The sequence below is a fragment of the Strongylocentrotus purpuratus genome, unplaced genomic scaffold (assembly GCF_000002235.5).
Source record: "Strongylocentrotus purpuratus isolate Spur 01 unplaced genomic scaffold, Spur_5.0 spur5_scaffold_5, whole genome shotgun sequence".
NCBI classification, from domain to species: domain Eukaryota; kingdom Metazoa; phylum Echinodermata; class Echinoidea; order Camarodonta; family Strongylocentrotidae; genus Strongylocentrotus; species Strongylocentrotus purpuratus.
In genome coordinates this window covers 21,413,252-21,434,109 of record NW_022145611.1, presented here as the reverse complement: position 1 = coordinate 21,434,109, position 20,858 = coordinate 21,413,252, and the positions used below count along the sequence as shown (strand labels likewise).

Sequence of the window (20,858 nt, the reverse complement as noted above, 5' to 3'; positions counted from 1 at the left end):
GAAAATCATGATTCATATATAATTGGAAAGCAAATTCTCTCTGTTGAGAAAGGTGCTGCCAATACTGAAGCTAGAAGAGATGAACTATTTGGGCTCGTATTGCTTTATTCATCATCACTCTTTTATAAGCCATTCATTTGCAAAACATTTCATTCATTGATGCCATGATTAATTGATAATCGTATTTCTTGCCTTGAAAGAATTTATTTAGTGCCTTTAGACTATTGAATTTCCACTACATGTTCCTAGAGTAAATTTATGAGAATACATACCGGTATTGAGTAATTCAGTTACTGAAATAAAACCAAAATCATATGTTTGGAATTTTCTGTTTAATTTTGGAATTAACAAAGGGTTCTGTGTTGTCTCTCACTTGCTTGAAAGTTGAATTCATAGTTCACTCTAGATGGAATCACAATTTCATGCCCAGGTATATTTACCTCAAAAATTTATGAATTTGAATCAAACTTGAAGATAATAATTGATGATCAATCTACAATTTTGGTCCCATGTCATAATTGATAGTATAGTCATATAATGTAAAGAAAGTTATGAGTGTTGATTTTCAGTCTTGGTTTTAGAAATGAGACGGTCCTTACCTATTATACAGCATATGAACATGGCAGCTGTCGGCATAAATTAATGAATACCTGGTATATGGTTCCTTTCCTTTCATTCACAGGAGTCCATTCTAAACAAACTTCAGAGTAGTGTAGAGTCTGAAGAGATTAACTGGGAAGAGAAGCTAAATCAAACTGAATCTAATCTAGGACAGGTAAGTTACTTACATATGTGTTGGTGTGTTGCTCTGCAGAATCATAGTAGGTAGGTGGTAGAATGTGCCAGTCATTGCAACAAAGTGGGTCATAATAACAGTACTTGATATGTAAGGACAGTGATATTTAAATAGAAAAAATGACTAAACTTCTGTTTGATATTTCTCTTTTTTGATTTGGCCTTGGCAAGTATTTTTTTGAAATCTATAGCAGGAATGAAAGAACAATACCCCATATGTAATTATGCATGTTTACAATTTTGTATTCATTTTTGTTTGGGGGGGGGGGTGGAATGTGTTTACATTTCAAGCATCAAAAGTATCTTCTTGTAACATAGTACCTGATGCCTATATTTATTGTTAATATAATTGTTAATATAATTATGCTTAAATGTGCATGTTTGTCATGTTTTGAAGACTGTCTAAATTTCCCTAACTGTTCCCTAGTGTAGTGTTATCTATGTATGTTTGCATGCATTAATATGATCTCTACTAGCTGCAGTGAGTGTCCTCTTATTAATTTGCTTGTGTGCTTTGCAATGGTTTATCCCTTCCTTTACCCTCCTCTCCTCCTCATCTTCATTCTTGAAGGCTAAATCTGAAGTAAACTCATTACAAGAAGAATTGGCTTCGTTGTCTTCAACGCAATCACAGGTGAGATCATGGATGGAATGATAAGTCTTAATCAAAACTCATATGGGTGATGTGCAACTTATCGCATGAACCTTGCAGTGTTTAGATGACCCAACATGTGCTCTGGGTTGTTTTCATCAAAGCTGTAGAGTAAGGGTTAGGGGTCAGGGTTGAACAGTAGTTTGGTTTTAGGTCAGGTCTTGAGTAAGGCAATGTGCATATATCGGTTGATCTAAGATTTATTGGGGATTATGGAAGTGTAGAAAATTGACCACCAAGCAATTTTGTGTTTTCGAACCAAATTTTAAACATGTTTAGAAGTGCCCCAGGTTTATTTATTTGTTATTGTAGTCAAGATTTGTTGGTTCTTTCTATAGTGGATTAATTTATGAATAAGAAGTTAACAATAATTGATGATCTATTTAGAATCACATTCAATTTTTGATTTCCTTTGATTTTGTATTTGTATTCCTTCTCTGAAATTACATCATGGATTTAAAACTAAACTATCCTACAAAGTTCCCCCTCTCTCTCTCTATGTTCATTTCATCATTGCATGCTCATCTGGAGTCTCTAATTGAGTTTTGTATGGATATATATTTAACCCCTAGAGTGCTGTAGGGGATTTTTTTAGCCTTTTCAAAGTATATAGGGTATCTATTAAATAGAGATAATGGAGAGCTGGTATTTTTCTTGAGTTTCAACATTTCTTTTTATTGTAAATACCAAGAAAACAAATTTCATCAAGATGAACAACAGAAAAGGTCACTTATTCTGAAAACTTGATCGCAGGAATATATCTGTGATGCATATTTGAAACCTGGTAGTACTGAAGGTTTCTGTTTATAACAATTCAGTCTCAACTTTATAACAATTCAGTCTCAACTTTATAACAACTCATTCTCAAGTCTCAACTTTCACTTCTTCTTCTTGGGAATGTTTCATAGATATCTCTGATTGAATGATTTGGTATCTTCCATCAAATATATTGATTTCTTGAAAGGTTGAATGGTTTTACAAGTTAGATGAAATATTGCTAGGATAACATGTTCAATTACGACAATTTTTACCCCCTAAAAATCTCATTCCATATGCTGTCATGATAATATGAGAGGAACTTTCCTTTATCAGGAGCTTAAGATTGTACAAAATTCTCAATCTATTATTCTGATTACCGGTATGTGGATTATTGAGAGTTGGAGTGTGTAGTAAACTAACATCTAATACACTGGTAATGGTATGTCGGCATTTTGCAACAATATTTCATTTCAGATAAAAAATTAGTTATCCATAACAATCATGTACTTGTATATAATGTTATGCTACCCTGATTCCTGAGTATATGATATGTAAATAATCTACAATTTGGGGATAATTATGTTAACTGCATTGTGTGTAGCAGTAGTGTGTATTATAGGACAAACTATATCTGTTCTTTTGCCCTCTACTAAAAGCAACCTATTATACATAACTCAATATATTAAAGGAAATTATGGTTCTTGGCTACAGATTGAGATAAATTATTCCCACCATTTCTTGTTAATAGCTTGCTGAACGGTATGAAATACCATACATGGTGAGCATTGAATCCCTACCCTAGCTTGTATTCAGTCAGGCTCTTATTATGTTTCACCACTGACATCTTCTCATGCTCATCTAACACCAGAACGTGGTGTCTCGGGGGACCATTAATAGACAACATCTAGTTGCCACCTCTATATAAAGGCCACCAGCCTATTAAGTGGTTGATCCCTCTTTTAATAAGAAAGGTGTATTGTAGAACCTGTCTAGAAAGGCCATCTATCTATAGAGGTCAATAAATAGTGCTTTCATTGGATGGCCTTTATAGACAGGTTTGACTGGTTCCATGTAGGGTTGGTTGGATGGAATGCTGTGATATTGTTGTGTTGGTTATTGGTCTTTTTGAAGTGTGGTACACACATGGACAACTTGCTGTGATTTATTTAAAAAAGTAATCGGATATACCTGCTGGGCTATGGCATCAAGCGTATGGTGATTGTTCTCATTCAGTATGTTAAAGAATTCACTAAATGCTGCATATTTCTCTTTCTATAATCCTCAATTCATTATTGACAAAGAAAAAGGGAATCAAACCGACGGAGGTAAAGTAATTTGTTTTGAATAAACTTCCAAAATCATTTGTTTCTATCCAATGCCAAAATTACTATATAGAAGTAGTGAAATAGTGTCTTCATAAAACCCGTCATTAGATAAAAGCTTATTACTCCCAAATTGAATCATAAACTAGAACCATTATTCAAAATCAGTACCCTTTTAGAATATGAAGTCATACACCATCAAGATTAATCTGCATTTATAATAATAATAACTCATTAACCTGTATACCTTTGCATGGGTGCTTGTGTATTAGAGGATGTATTTCCCTTTTGTGTGAGTCAGGTATGTGGGGAAACTGGTGTAGGTCATTCATTATTGATTAGCTGTTATAGGGAAGCAGATGGTTGGTTAGGAAATCGCCATTTGTTTGCATTATTAAAGTGAGTGGATGGAGCATATCATTGTGTAACCTAGCCAATTTCTAAAGCATTATATGAATTCATTATTATCAATGATGAGATGTTAAACAGAAAGAAATTTGCTGAGATTGAATCATGATATCTTCTCAAAGTATGTGGGATGATCTTTTGCTGTAGTACCCACACAGATCGACATAATACTGGAACCTTGACTATTGATGAAATTTCACCTGTACTATGTGACCATGTGTGTTGATTTAAAGGAAAACCGTTAAACAAGACATGTAAGGGATGTAAAATAGACACCTTGCTCCGCTTTAGTAGTTTTGTGGTGTTATGTGGCTATTTATTTTGGTCTTTGCAAAGCAAATTCTTTCAATCCATTCCATCTGTTGGTGAAGGATTTCCTGTCAGTAGATCAATATTTTTTAATGTCCCATAATTTTCAGAAAACCACTGAAAATTCAAGGTTAGCATCCGATCTTGAAGAGGCCCAGACCACGATAGAAACACTGAGACGGGACCAAGAGTCAGCGGCATCAAGCTACGAAACAACGAGCCACGAGCTGGAAGCACTGAAAGCACAGCTTCATCAGTTGAAAGAACAGCTTGAAGCAGCCAACCAGAGGGTAGAACAGAGTCATGACAAAGAGGAGAAAATTGAGGAGGTAGCTGATTAGAATCAACCAAATCATCAGAATACTAACCTACATGTTTAAACCTCTAACATTACTTGAAGATAGATCATGGAACAGGTCCGTCAGAACAGGTCTATCAGAACAAAGTTGATTCTATTAAACCTGTTCTTCAGCTTTCCTTTCAATGATCCCTTTCAATGGTCTCCCAAATCTTGCTTTTGCATCCCTATCCCGTAGTTTGTAATGTTTGTTGCATGTGGCGCTGTAATTGCATGCCTTCAAAGTATTGTAGTACTTGGAAGTACAGTTAATATTTTTGTTTTATGGGGGTAAAGCATTTTATTTATTACTGGATTTCATAATTACTATCTCTTTTTATGTTCAGTATTATTCATTATTTTAAATTGTACAGAATTTCTTAAATGCAGATTTTGATTGTCTGGTTCATGTTATTGCATGCTCTGTATAAACTCTTGTGCAAGTGTGACTCGCATGACGAAAATATCCATCATATTAAGATATCGTGAACTATCAATAGAATACGTCTTTGTTAAAGTTTAGTGATTTTCATGTCATGTTTGAAACTCCAAGAGCCTCAATGTGTTTTACGTTACACTCTCTATCTTGACCTAGACCAAGAATAAACTGTCTTCATCTGAAGCCGAAGTAAAGAGAGTATCTGCTGAACTAGAGCAAGCCAAGGCTAGTCTAGCTGACCTCCAGTCCAAGGTCGCATCCTCAGAGAGCCAAGGAGAAGGGGTCAGTGCACTCCAGAAGCAGCTGGCTGAAGCCAAGAGCAGATCAGAGGCTGCAGAGAAGGAGGTGAGCTCCTTGAAGGAGGCAGCAGCTGCAGCTCCAGCTGGAGGAGATGATGGAGCCAAGGAGAAGCTGGCCAAGGCTGAGGAGAAGGCTGCTGCCCAACAGAAGGTGCGTTACTATAGTAGTTCCATTGGTTCCTATGGAATTATTAATTGTGAAGCCATGATAAGTTTCAATAGACATTTTCGTTTTTCATATTCTAACGTTTGGAAATAAAAAATAAATAAATAACATTTCAGCTGTTTATGGAAATTTTCATTTTCAGAGTATTGAGTACTGTGCGTTCTATATTAGCATTTCAGCTGTTTATGGAAGTTTCCGAAATAAATTGCAAATTACTTCTTTCATTTTCAGAGTAGAGAGTACTGTGCGTTCTATAGTACCCATGAAACATGATAAGTTAACGTCAGGATAGTCCAGAAAGTAATTCAAAATCATCAGTTGTATTTTTAGAAATTTAGAAACTGCTTGTAGCTAACCGAAGAAGATTGGTAATTACCCATGACAATTCTGTTTTGATTGTAGGAACTCACAACTTTAAATGAGAGTCTCAAGAAAGAGAAGTCCTTGACCCAGGATCTAGGCAAGGCAGCTGCTAAGCTACAGGTCATGTTAAAGAAGACTCAGACAGCCCTCAACACGGAGAAAGAAACGGTTGCTAAGCTCAAGATGCAGAATGGTGCAGCCAAAGAAGTGGTGAGTAGACGGCACTCGGACTCGCCAGCAAAATAATCCACAGTGTCTGAGAGCGATTTTAGGTCATACAAGTTTAAAAGATATCTCTGGAAAAGTGGAAGCAGGAAGGAAAAAAGTATTTTGACCCCTCAGCAGCTCGTCATACCATGGACCTATTACGGATGGACATTCAACATGATTCTTTCTTTGATCCAATGATAGTCACCACCTTCTGATTATGTGCATCTTAATGAGAACATTCAACTGTTTTAACAATAACGACTGCGTAAGCATTTTCAGGCATTAACAAAGGAGCAGTTTACCTCTCTTGGGTTTTGTTTGGATGGTGTGCTCTGTAAGAGTATGTCTTCAATAAAAACATCCCCAATGGGGAGCAGCAAAGTTGAAAAGCAGACGATTTTGATGATATGAAATTTATTATTACTGATTTGCACACTTTTGCACGCACCAATGACCTTATAAAACAATTAGAAGGCCATGATCTTTATAAGCCCTGTGCGTTGTAATTCTGGAATATTATGAGGAAATTGGGGAAAACATGATTTTAAATCACAAACAATCCAAACAAAACCTGTCTGGTAATATCAACATGTTTTTCATAAATAGAACACAGTACACGGAACAACAATTTCCATTTATTAACCAGAACTGCACATTGATTTCGCATGATTTAAGCGATTTATTATCTTCTGCGCATGTAGATTAACATGTTTAAAATCACTATCTTGATTCTGTCCCGGCTTATTGGTGGTGACCATCATGAGATCAAAGTGAAGAAACATGTACGGAATGTTATTGAGACGACATTGACGGAGACAATCACAATGAATTTGTTAAGAAAACGATGAATGTCCATTCGTAATAGGTCCATGGTCATACAGACATACATTTGTAACTTTTATGTGTGTAAACTTCACAGTTCATGCATATCTTTTTCAGAAAGTCAAATGCAATGGTTTTAGTCCACATTCATTGAAAAATATTCAAGATCTTGGGCGGGTTTTTTATTTGAGGCCGAGGTACTATGGAATGGGTTTATCAAGCTGAAGTGATAAGGGGATCATTTCTGGACTTGGCATATATTCACATGAAGTGAACTCTGCTAATATTTGGGGGAAAATGTTCATACTAAAGCTCTTAATCCCTTCAAAAAAAGTATATTCTTATGATATGAACTATCACTGATTGATTTCACTGGTTTAGGCTGGTTTGAATACCTTGTTATAGATAGAACTAACTTGGACCCACATGTCTTCCTACCTTACCTACCCAACTACTTAGATCATGCTAACGCCACTGATTATATTTGACTACCTGTATTTGAAGCTTAAAATGACATTTCATCAAACATCATTTCTCATGATTTAAGTTTTAAACTCCTTTTCACCAACAAAAAAAAGTCTTGATCAAAAAGCAGAGTTGTACAATTAATCAGCTAGCCATTTCCAACCCATTTAAAGTCATATCAGAAATTTTTAGAATACTATAAGAATTGTTTTCCCTCTTTTGTGATAAAAAAATACATGTGTTTCCTGTAAATAAAGAAAGTCGCTTCTCTTCATGTAAACCCAACCGTGTTGCATGAATGGATTGTTTGTTTGTGTGTATCTGTGTGTTTGTCATGAATTCTGTCTGTTGAATCACCTGTGCAAGAAACCATGCATGAAATATATTTCCCTGTCACTTCAGTAAAATGATATATCTTGATAAACCATTTCCATTTGCATTTTTAATGATACTTTTTGAAGTAATTTGTTTCCTTCTGTGGGCAGCATTCTTTTTTTATTGAAGAAAAAACCTTATTCATCGAAAAATAAAGACAAGCCTTTTCTGTCCTATGCCTGTTCTTGCATTTATTTTAGCTTTACCTTAGCTTTGTTTAGCTTTATTTTTTAGCTTTATTTAGCTTAGCTTTATTTTTTAGCTTTTTTTAGCTTTATTTTAGCTTTATTTTAGCTTTAGTTTAGCTTTAGTTTAGCTTATAGTTTAGCTTTATTTTAGCTTATAGTTTAGCTTTATTTTAGCTTTATTTCGGGGGATTCTATTTTTCTTTTTTTCTTTTTTTCTTTATTTCTTGCCTTACCTTACCCAGTCCAAACAGGCCGAAGGCAGTACTTCATTGACAGAAAGCCAAGTAGAATTGCAACTAGCAGATGCAGCAAATGAGGAGGTACACGTTCTGTACATTTTTTTTTGTTTTTGTTTGTTAAAAATTATTTAAAACCTTATCATCCTCTTCCCATAAATGGGTGGCAATGGTCATGATCTGTCACATCATGCTATGCAAAATTGGAATTCCTTTGAAACCACCACCATCACCATTAAAAAAGTTGTCATCGTCGTCGTCATCGTCATCATCATCATCATCATCATCATCATCTTCATTATGATCACCATCAACAACAATAACAACACCATCATTGAAATGACATTGAAATATTCAGATTCCATTTTAGCAAAAGTTATTCTGAACAGGAATACAACTGCATGCTAGCATACGTTTCTGGTTGGCGCATTGGTTAAAAAGAAAAACTGGGGATAAAATGGTTAAATGTGGCACGGTGAAGGTTATTGGAAAATACTTGTTCTATTTACATTGATATGCAAAGTGAAAAAAATTAAAATTCCGATATTCAGAAAATGTTTTGTGCATAATTTCATATTATTGCCAGATTTTATATCCTAATTTTTTTTAATATTTAATTTCAAGATATGTGATGGATTTCCATTATTAAGTTGATTTTTAAAGAGGTTCACAAGCACGGACATTTAAAAAAGTAACAGATCCATATTGACAAAGCAAGATTAAAGAGGAAATCATAAGGTGATCATTACACTATACAAATTAACAGGACTATCTTTAGTCATGAATCTAAAATATCTCATTGATTACCTTGACTTTAATATTTTATATAAAATTGTATTATGATATGTTTAGGTATGGTGAAATAGTTTCAAGGTTCCAGAAAAGTGGCACATATGGTACTTTATTTATTTATTATATATTTTTTGTTGGTATTATCACTATTCATTTTTGGTTCTAAGATTGGACCTTTGATAGTTCTCTTTTATTTTATTGTTCACTTTGGATGGTAGATTTCAATTTCTGATTGCCCTCTCAAGAAAATATATTGTTTCACAATTTTATGCACTTTGGGTTCTTTGGGTTCTGTACTTGAATGCATTTTTCTATTTTCTTTCCTTTGCGAATATAATATAGTACTTTTATGAATGTCTTTATTTGACTAACGTTGTTATCATTTATTTCTTTGTTTCATATTGAGTGATTTACTTGACATGCTGCACCTGCATGTAGTTCTCTTTTATCAGTCAGTAGACTCTGAAAAAATACTAAAATCTTTTTCACTCCATACCAATTCACAAATTTAGAATAACATCGTTAAACAAATTTTCATAGTGTTGGAGGTTTTTAGTTGAACATAAAAAAGACTCCATGATACATCATTTTTTGTTAGCTGTGATGAGTACAAAATAATTGTTAATACTACTCATGGCACATCTATGTCAAGTTAAGCAGATTCATATATTTATATTAGGTTTTTTTTAAATTCTCTCAACATGTGCTGTGAGCATGAATGATATCATATTTCAATTAATATTTACCAATATTCAAGAGTTACTGGCTTCTAATACCATAGAATTGTGTAATAGGTGCGAAGCCTTTTTACAGTATTTGAATTTCTCTATGGTACCGTACCATTCTACAAAGAATTACATTTGATGTCACTAGCAAGTCTTTTTTCTTCAATTGTATTTTTTCTTTACGGGTAAAAAATTCTTTCAAAATCACAACAATTCCCTGAAAATTTGTACTTGATGACAAGTTGGAATTGTCTTAACTAAAATAACTGATCATTTGTAGGAATACTATAGAAGAGAAATAGAAATGAGGAAATTAATCACTTAATTTCAGTACTATAAATCCCACAGTCAGACTTTCCATTAAATTTTCTTTATCGGTACTTCCTAATTTATTTCCCAAATTATTGGGCATCATTAAGTTCATGATAAATTAAACAGAAATATAGGAATGTAGAAACCTAATCGACAACAATAGAAAACAATCAAAATGTGTCTTAAAGTAACATTTGATGAGAACGATCTTTTGATACTGGTAATTAATGAACTTTTTACCACTTTTTTGTTTTGTATGTTCAGATTTAGTTCTTTTCTATTTGTTTGCCTTGTGTTCATAATCATATTTCATAGTCTTGGCAACTTATGTATAATATATTCTGAGAAATTCTTGTCATGATACAAGTTGTGACTTCCCTTATCAAATTTTTCAAATCATCATTATGCATATATTATTTTATCACACATTTGAAGGAAAAAAAGATAATCTGAATTAAGTGCTTTGCTGGTGTAACTTCCAAAATTCTAGTTCCACCTACCTAGATAATAACTCTAATAAACTCCAAATGTTGACAATAGGAACATTTTTAATTCCTTGAGGTTTCATGACCATCACTTAAGGGCATGGAGTCTTCTCCTTCTTTAGATACTTTAAATGTACTTCATGTCAACCATGAGATATCCCTGCAAGATGAACAAATATCACTTTGTGTAAAGTTTGTGGCCAAAGCAACACAACTTGCTGTTGAATGAATGCAATGCTGGACTGCCATACTTGAGTGAGTTGTACATATGCAGATGGAGTTTTGTAGGATTATTTATAATGATAATATACTGTGTATTAATCTTGGTTTTTGTATATATATATACACATACTTGTAACTCTTCAGGATTCATAAATTCCCAGATGAATTTGTCATATATCCCATTCCTTTATATGCTTGTATGATGGATAAAATTAATAAATTTGTATTTTATCTCTTTTCATTATTTCCCCCTCTTCTGTCCTTTTCCTTCTCCTGTCTCTTCATCTCTCCTTCTTTCTCTCTCTCCCCTTCTTTCTCTCTCTCCCCTTCTTTCTCTCTCTCCCCTTCTTTCTCTCTCCCCTTCTTTCTCTCTCTCCTTCTTTCTCTCTCCCCTTCTTGCTCTCTCTCTCTCTCTCTCTCTCCTCTCTCTCCTTTCTCTCCTCATACAGACGAAGCAAGCCGATGGTACAGGTGTATAGTTGACCCAGTATTCCCGCACGCCATGTTGATACAGCACCAGCCCCCTCAACAAACGATACAATGCAACTCATATACACAACAGCCAAAACCTTGTTGATTTGTAGATACTACTGCATGCATGCTTGACACATATCAATTGTAGGGATAGTTTATTATGATACTGTACTTATATGTAGTATACGGGCCAGATTTAGGCACTCTGAAAATATGGAATATCATGTTTCTGGAGACGATGGTCTTTGGAAGAATATATATGATGGACTTGGAAGGAAAGTGACATGTGATTGAGAGATGCTAAACTGTTTTCATTTTGTCCTAGCCTGTATATGTGTTAATTCAAAATAATATCCCAGAGATGACTAAAGAGACATTGAAAAAGAAAGGTCAAATTTTAAAGTCAGTTTAGATTATAGAAACAAGTTTTGATGATTTCTTTTATTTTTTTTCTCTCTTATCACCGATCAATTCCAGAATATATATCCAGACATGAAAGAAAATTGTAGCATTTTATTTTATTCGTATTAGTTTCAAATTTGTGACTTTTTTTTCTTTTAACATGTCACAATTTGTGAATTAAAATGATTCTGTTTTCATTGCATCCAATGAGCTTCCACCTAAGTTTCATTGAAGAAACGACAACTTATCGTGCACTTCCCAACGCACTGACCAGAACCTAACCGTACATTGATAGGAATTTGATTTTGTTCATATCAACTAGTAGATCTCACATATTCTAAAAGAAATGAATTGATGGCAAAATTATATGTCTTTAAATGAATTACACCAAAAAATAATTTGAATAATAATTCACTGCCTTAAAATCATTTCAGCTTCTCCACATTCCTGTACATTTATGACAAAATTTGCTCTGGTCTGCAAAATTTTACCAACTTTTTCTCGCTTTTTGCCAAGACATGAACGAACAATGATCTGTCCAAGGTGTGTCTGGAAGATACTGGTAGTCCCACAGGGGTATATGCTGGGACCGATACTTGTCTATTTTGTATTTGTCCATACATGTATTAATTTCCGTTTATGACATTGTAGTGAAATAATTTGCTCGATCAAAGCCAATGTAATTGATAAATAACTTCATGAACCTGCCTGCCTGCCATTTCAATGAAAAATGCATGTGAATCAGACTCTACCTCCTTATTTCATAAACATCTCTTTCCTAACACTGACTCAAGTGGTGTTCTCACTGCTGCATTATCTTGTGCTACAAACGCTACTGTGCATGAGTACTGATAGTTACTGAGAAGTGCGCACCTAATTGAGTGCTGTACTCCCTGTGAAGGGTAAGAACATGCAGCAGTGAGAACAACCAGTGAATATTTGTTTTGGTAGTGAACTCCTTATACATCATTCAAACTCCATTCATGGAGTTCTCATTTATAACTTTCTGTAATGAATGTCCATGTATCAGTTTTTCTACCAGAAGAATAACCTTATGTGTAGTGCCCCTTCCCTTGTATTGTGCTAGATGTGATGTGAGAGTATATTGAAATGACGATGATAGTCGTACTAAATAGATCTCATGTCAAAGACGACTTGAAGGTATTCACAAGCAATCGGTCAAACCAAAGATAGTTGGAGAGGGAAGTATGCAAGGATGGATGGAATTGAGGAAACAGGACTGTTTGGTTGAACATGGAGAAGACAAAGATTGCAGAAATATGTCAATTTATGGGTCAATATGTTGGTTATTTGATCTTGCATTTGCAACAACAACACAAATAATGTATTTTTTAAAGGGATAATAATAAATACACAAAAACATTTAATTGCATAAAATAATTTCAAAAAGGTTTGTTAAAAAAGCCCAAAGTTGAGCCAATTGCTCCCCTTTTCAGACATCTAATGTTTCAGAATGAATTAATCATTTTGTAAAGGAATAATGTGTGAAATGGAATTGGGCAGTATGTATCTTCAACATTTCTTTTCTTCTGTTGTCTCTTTGGGATTTATCTAGTGACTCATCGCCATTTGTGAATAGGAAGTTTGCATGTCGTGTAAAGAACCAATTGAGAATTCTCTTTTTTTCCCCCTTTGTTAGATAGCTTCTTTTTACTGTACTTACACAACATGAGTGTCACCCTTTTGCCAAGATTGAGAAGGATTATTTCAAAGTGATGTAATTGTGGAGATATAATGGATGACTCTCTTTTCTTGCTGTATATACATTTACAAGGATTTGTAAAATGAGAACATGTATATATGTCTTGTGGTTTTGTGCACTGCTCACAGATACTGCTCGTTCGTTGAGCTGAAAGCGCTCGCTGATCTGTACCGATTTTGTCATACTCTACAAGAAAAAGAGCGAGTTATCCACTTTTCCTGATTAAAAAGGAAGTGTCTGTGAAATCGAGTGACTTGTAAGTAGTGTCATTTTGTAGCGTTTCCCATGATTACATCACTGTAGATTTACATAATCAGCAAATTGCAAACATTTGCTCTTTAGAATGGCTCTTGAACTTAACAAAGTAGGTAAAACATTCCATTTTCTATGTTACTAGCCACTTACATTACCGCTGATTATCTCCTATTTTTATAGCATATAACCTAATTTGTACTTAAAAGTAAGTAACAATTATCACAACCTCACAAACTTGTGTTGCGAGGTCGGATGTTTGTTTTTACATCTTGGTTACAGGGTTATCATGGAGTAACCTGTGTGTTATTTATCTGTTGCGTTCTCCTGTTTAAAAATGGAAATGTATAGTGTTCTGTCGTGTCAGAAGTGAAAGGCCTAAGTCATCAATTTTCAGGTAATTAATGATTTTCATTGAATTAATGACTAAATGACAATGTTTAAGAGTACATTTGTTTAAAAGATAAATATCTAGAGTTTGAAAGAAGATAACAAAGACAATAATATGACAATGCATTTTATTTATAATGCTAAAATTAAGTCAATTTGGCATAGCCATAAATTCCTTTTGTTTGAATCTTATTTCTATCTATAGCTATTTTATTTCTTAGAGAGGATAAAATGTGATTTGTGTAATGTGGCATTAACTAGTTATTAGTTTGATTTTAACATATTAATATCATGATTTTATGCAGTTTGCGTAATCTTCTTTCTATATAATGCCTTTTCTCTTGCTTTGTTATTTTAACACATTGGTATATATCAGATGGTGAAGGATGGCTAGCTACTTACGCTCTAAATTTATATGTTCTTTTCTTTTATTCTTGTTTATGTCTTTATTTAGTAAGATTGGGTTAGATTTATTTAGTGAGAGAACAACAGGAATTGGTTTTCCACTGTTAGTGTACAGGATAACAACACTTGGTGACAGTAAATCAAATCTGATTTTAGATGACTAATATTCTTTATCAGAGTTGAAGGAGCAATGATTTTGAATGGAATGAATTGAAAAGAGTCTATTATATGATTATCTATCTTGGAATTTGTTCATGTTTTAGAGTAGAGTCGACATTAATATGTAGTATGAAGATTGTATTTGTATGGTGAAGCAAATCAGTATAACTTGCTATGGTGAAACCATTCCAAAATGTATGTTGAAGTTTTACTTTTATCTGATTTATTTTTATTACCATATCTATCTGCTCATGGGCTGTACAAAGCTTTTTCACAAGACAACCACCTTCTCTTCAGCATGCATGATGGAGGTATTTGTTCAGAAAGTAGTTTTGATTTGATTGTTCATTTAGACTCTGCTTTAATGCTTGTATCTCTCTTGCAGTTACCAAATTTCCCAATATTGTAATCCATGCAAATATGCATAGAACACAAGTTGGTCATGGCCACTCCATTATTATTTGAACTTAAATTCTGAAATCCATTGTGAGAGAATAAACAGTAAGTTTATCACCAAATAAGGTATGTGCTTTGATGACCTCAAGAGTTTACTTTGGGTTACTTTATATCTTGTCATTGATTTTGATAGGCCTTGGTTCCTTCTTCATAAAACCAGATTCCGGACAATATGAGCCTCTTCCATGCTATTAGCAGAATTATTTATGCAGTAATCGTACTTGTAACAAATATGTTTTTATCATGTTTTTATCCGGAATAGAGTGCCTTTGTTCATGAAGAAGATATCACCACAGCAGTGAATCAAAAACATCAGTGATCCTTCAGAAAAATACGTTCATCATTTATTCCTCAACTATTATTTCCAGGATAAGTGAAATGATATTGGAAAGATATCAAAGTTTTATGGAGCAGATAGATTATAATTATGAGTTGTGGAATTTAATGTTAATACCTTGTTTTTGTCATACTAGTATGGAATGCAAAGGAATTATTTGATTAAAGATGAGATTGTTTAATGAGCATGACATCGATCCATTATTGATTCTGGCTCTGAAGGCCATTTAGAATTTTGATTTATAAACATCAAATTAAAATTGTATAAGTGGAACAAATGATGAATATTTTCCATTTTCCATGACAAATAATTGATGATCTATAGAACATTGATGTAGTAAAAGATGTGTATGTTATGACTGAACATATATTATATTTGTGTGTAGGATTGCAAATATGAACGTGCATGGATCTTATATGTGCTAGTATGGTAAATGTAGTCTTGTGCTGCCAAATTATTGTATTGTAGCAGTTTAACAAAGAGGAAAATTAAAAGAGAAATATGGCTGTATCAAAGTAAAACTCTTTTTTGTTTGTTATTTCATGTGGTTCAACACGTAGTTAATTTCTCTGGGCAGTATGCAATTAAAAGTTTTAATGCTTCAAAGCATTTAATTCAAGGATATGAGCAGTGGGACTGAACCTGATTATCTACCGTAATTACGCAAAAGGTTGAGAATGTAAATGTGACCTTTTTACAGTCATCCAAAAAGCCTTCTAAAATTCTTCATCAACTTTGTGTAGTATCAGGTACCCTACTTCATTTTTTATTACCACAATGTAAAAGGGGCCGGAGGCAGGGGCATAAAGCCCAAATTTCATAAGAACAAAGTGTGCCCCTTTAAGAAATGTTATTTATTTATACGTCTTTAGGCCCCACCCTAAATAGCTTGCCCTCAAATGCAGGCTCAAATGGACATGCCAGAACTTCAAGGGAACAAAGGAAGGGCATGAGACGGATTCCTGATTGTCAGATATTGACACAGGGGTGGATCCAAGGGGGTGGGGCACGGGGGGGGGGGGCCCAGGCCCGACCCCTGGCAAGAAAAGATGGTAGGTTAAGTTTTTATCTTATAAGAAGAAAACGAAAATGATTGCCCCCAACCCCCAGGAAAAAAATAAAAATAAAGATGGTAACCACAATCTTACCTTTTTGTTTTTTGCTCAAGGAGTAAAAAAAAAAAAAAAACTAATGCTCACTATGCCCCCCCCCCCTCCCGCTTGTCGCTAAAAATTTTCTCACCAATTGGGGCCCCCACCCTCGACGCCGGCTAGATCCGCCCCTGTGTTGACGCTAGGTAATCGGAATGTGCCTATCGGCTAGAACTTTTCGATGGAGGGATCTCCAATTTCAAATGCTAATAAAAACAAATCGGACGATGAGACAACTTCATTAAATAATCGAATGCTTTCAAGATCACACTTTGAAAGACGCTCCGCCGCTCCTATAGCTTGAATATTGTTTCCTTTGTTGGTTGTATCAATGAATAACAGATTTTAATCGCTGCATTGTTCGAACTTTGATTCCAAATCAATTTACTTTGCATAATCTTGTTATGTTGATTTAGATCGTCTCATCGACGGTTGATCATTGGTCAGACATTGTACAAATACAACCAAACATTTATAAAAGAGCTTGATCTACATTTCAACAAACCTTAATCGAATTCGACCTCTTCTCAATGAAACATGACTTTATATAGGAGTTAGTTGTTTAGGGTTTGCCAAAAGCGTTTGAAGCTGATTTATATCTTTAAACTGCTAAAAAGGGACATGAAATGTGAATTTCTATGACTTTGTTTCTTCCTTCAAAATGCTACATTTCTCATCATCTCCTATACCCCATTCTCAATAATTATTGTATGTACATGTAATTTAAAAGACAGTATTTGCTGAAGAATAATGTCGAAAATATGAAAGATAAACGAGGTATATATACACAACAAAATAACACTGGTATATTTGAAGGAGGGGTGAATTGCCCCTTAGATCAAGAAAGATAAATGCAGCCTAATTTTCTATGTGCAGTCTAACTACTATGTTGGTCAAAAATTATTATGCGATTAAACACACGGAAACTTATTAAATTTGTAAACATTATCATAGACTTTAATTATTGCTTCCCCAAATACTTCATTTTGGGCGATACCCCTCCCCCCCCCCAAAAAAAAAAAATACGTGAACCAGAGCACTCTAGCCCAGTTTTTAATATGCTGATATGCCCCCCCCCCCCCTGATACCAATGCCTGGATCCAGGGCCTGTTGGATACGCCTCTGTACAACACACTGTCTATAATTTTGTTAACCACATGTTTATCCACCTCTGATATCATCTGATATATTGTCAAGTTCCAATCAACATCAACTGAAATAGAATTATACTTTTGTAATAAAATGAACTTCGATTCAAGTACAGGTCTTTGTTCGGACATTATAAGTTCTGCGGTTCGCAATGTTATACGATAACAACCCCTGTCACCCCCCCCCCTCCCCCTCCTTTCTAAAAAGATTGTTCTTCGATTGTGCAAAATAAATAGCGTAGTATCAAGGTTATTCTTATTCATTAGACGGAATGGATAATCAGTATGCAGAAGCAGCAGAACTGATGATAGCTGGGTCAGCTTAATTTGGAGATGTTTTTCAGATCTTTGAGTCTGAGTATTTTGAAGTGTTGAATGGATTCATAAACTTTTCGTGCGAAGCATCTTCGTCCCAGGAGAGCCTATAACAGGTAGGAATATTATAATTAAGCTTGTCAATCAGTGTAACACGATTTTAAATCACGCTGTGTGTTTTTTTCATCATTTTTATTAATTTGAAATTTGTTACAGAAAAGACAGAAGAAAGAAGCAGGTCTGCAGGAGGACATAGAAACGATAAGAAATTGAGAAAAGAAATCGACATTAATAATTTACCTCCTTTTCATTTTGACTCAATTAATCCTTTATTAATCTTCTTTGACAAGACTGGATCATACGATCATAAGGGAGGCCGGTGAAGGGATTGCGGAAGGAGTATGGGAAAGAGGATCGCAGGCGACTGGAGTGGGATTCGGGATAGGGGAAGGGAACATATTAATTATTCGATAGTTTTTTGTCTACATAATTAAAGTTACGAGAAGTTACTCCTTTTGAATTCAGGTAAGTGCCCCTTCACCTCCGATAATTGCCCCTATCCAAATCTGAGAGATGCTCGTTTAACGTTGATAAGTGCCCCTTTTCCCTCCTGATAAGTGCTCTTTTCATCTCTATTGAGCGCCCCTTTTCACCTTTTCTTTTAGTCTTATAAATGCTCTTTTCCCCCCCCCCTTTTTTTTATTTAGCGTCCTTACCTCTTCTCAAAATGTCCACTTATCATCTCTGATAAGTGCCCCGTTTATTTCAACATGTGTCTCGTTTTCTTTTTAATAAGAGCCACTTCCCCCTTTTCATAAAAGCCCCTTTTCTCCTCCGATAAACGCCCCGATTAAAATCTAATCGGTGCCCTTTTTCTTTCAACAAATACACATTTTCCTTAATATAAGTGCCCCTTTTCATATCTGGTCATTGCCACTTTTCAGGTTCAATAAATGCCCCTTTTCATCTCTGATAATTTCTCTTTTAACAAGGATATGTGCCCCTTTTATTTCTAACAAGGGACATATCTCCTTTTCATAAATGTTTTTGATAGTGCACCCCCCCCCCCCCACTTTGGAAGTCGCTCGGCCACCCCTGCTCTCCCAATACATATCTCTGGAATGTGCAGGTATTGTGGCGTAAGCTGGAATTAGGAAAAACCATAGAAAACCATATACTTATATTACTACTACTACTACTACTACTAATAATAATCTTTTAAAGTCCACTCCAAATTTTTACCGAAAATGGAAATTCTTCTTGCCCAATTGATCGTGAGCCCGGCAGCCACTGAGCAGCGCCAGATCATATTTGTTTAACTTTCATGGTTTTAGCATTTCTCTTATATTTACGGCATGTGAAAATAATTTATTGTGCCTTTGTAGATTACAGAAAAGCTTTGACCTTATTGATAGATCTGTTTAATGGTCGAATATTGTTTTGGGGTGGTATAAATGGTAAAATAATTAATGTGTTTATAATGTCTATGAAAATGCCAAGACTTGCATGCATAAAAATGGACACGATCTCGCTAATTTCTTTATTTGTAATATCGAGGTGCGTCAAGGTGACATTTATCTCCCCCGATTTTTGCAGTCTTCCTAAATGACTTTGAGTGATTTGTTAGTTAGGGTTAGATATGATTGTGTTCTCTCGAGATAACGAAAACTTGAATGATAATGATGTTGAGGCAAGGGGTATATTTTTGCACAATTCGAGAGAAAATATTTTTAGGCGAATCAGCCAGCCGGCGAACAAGCGGGAGGGGGGGGGGGGGGTAAGCACTAATTATATTTTGGGGGGCTCAACGGGGGGGAGGGGGTGAGTACTCTTTTTTTCTTAACATCCACCCCCCATCCTCCTTGAGCAACAAAAAAAAACATTTTTAATTTTTTACCAGGGGGGGGGGGGGGGCGGCATTTTCATCTATTGTTTTAAAAAGGTAAAATTAACGTTACTATCTTTTTTAATCTGTTTGTCCCCATTTGTAAACACCTTTAACAAAGATAACACACCCAAAACACCCCCCCCCCCCTCGATACGCCAATGTGTTGTATGTTGTTTTATGATTATGCTGGTGACATTGAAATTTGAGCAGAGTCAGCGGAAGAGCTGCAGGCTGCTTTGTCGGCAGTTTGTCAATATCGTAAACTCAGTGTGGAAACTATTTGTCAATCCAAGCAAGACCACGTATAGAGGGCGAGTTCGTGTATGGTGAAAACCCAGCTGAGGATATGGATGATTATATTTACTATGACTATATACTATGATGTTAATGTAATGGTTATAATTGTGAAGAGTCAAAAGAACCAATCTAGAAGCGGCAATGTATAATCTTGTGAGTAAAGCAAACAAAATTAGATATGCTTGCCATTGCTGAGAGTCTTTCAAAGTGAGGGGTACACCAACATAAAAGCCCGGGGGGGGGGGGTACTTGCCTAGTACGATATACGGGGATGTGCCACTCTAATGAGTTACTTTTTGGCAAAATATTCCTAAACATGGGATATGATTTTGTGCTGCTAAAAGCCTGCAAAATCCCTAAAAGTGCCCCACTTTTCAGAGTACGGATTATTATTTTTTTCAGGATAATATCTCACCCTTAATGTCGCTGAAGTGAAAATTCAAGATGCAAAATCCCGCAAAATTAATTAAAATCATTTTGCTTTTTCATCCAAAGTCCTCGCCGATGGTCACACATATTTATCAATATCATTGATTTGAGCTCCGCATCTGACTAATAATTTATAAACGGGTAATCCCCCCTCTCGAATCTTAAACATCAAGATTGCGTTCAAGTTGCATGTACGTCTCTAATAATGAGTACCATTTTCTGATTTGGGTTTAGACGCTCCAGCCGCTCACCTCCGTCCAAACCAAATCTGGGGGGGGGGGGGGGGGGGGTAAAGGGCACCTCTAAGGAATAACCTCGAAGCGAATAGAAGAACAAACACATTTCAAGTTT

The 20,858-nt window shown here is 35.0% G+C and overlaps 1 protein-coding gene across 9 annotated transcripts in view; it reads left to right on the top strand.

Moving 5' to 3' along the window:
- Nucleotides 1–11,952, top strand: part of LOC583510 (ribosome-binding protein 1) — a 48,786-nt gene extending 36,834 nt beyond the window's left edge. For 3 of the 9 annotated variants that reach the window (XM_011662732.2, XM_011662736.2, XM_011662738.2), the window contains 8 exons: nucleotides 683–775; nucleotides 1,367–1,429; nucleotides 2,955–2,984; nucleotides 4,356–4,574; nucleotides 5,178–5,471; nucleotides 5,889–6,059; nucleotides 8,152–8,229; nucleotides 11,131–11,952. In XM_011662732.2, coding sequence (XP_011661034.2) covers nucleotides 683–775; nucleotides 1,367–1,429; nucleotides 2,955–2,984; nucleotides 4,356–4,574; nucleotides 5,178–5,471; nucleotides 5,889–6,059; nucleotides 8,152–8,229; nucleotides 11,131–11,160 — 978 coding nt within the window. In that variant the 3' untranslated portion in view covers nucleotides 11,161–11,952. The remainder of the gene's footprint in view (nucleotides 1–682; nucleotides 776–1,366; nucleotides 1,430–2,954; nucleotides 2,985–4,355; nucleotides 4,575–5,177; nucleotides 5,472–5,888; nucleotides 6,060–8,151; nucleotides 8,230–11,130) is intronic. The other 6 variants (XM_011662735.2, XM_030998880.1, XM_011662737.2 and 3 more) reach the window with 4 other exon arrangements.
- The last annotated feature ends 8,906 nt before the right edge of the window (nucleotides 11,953–20,858 follow it).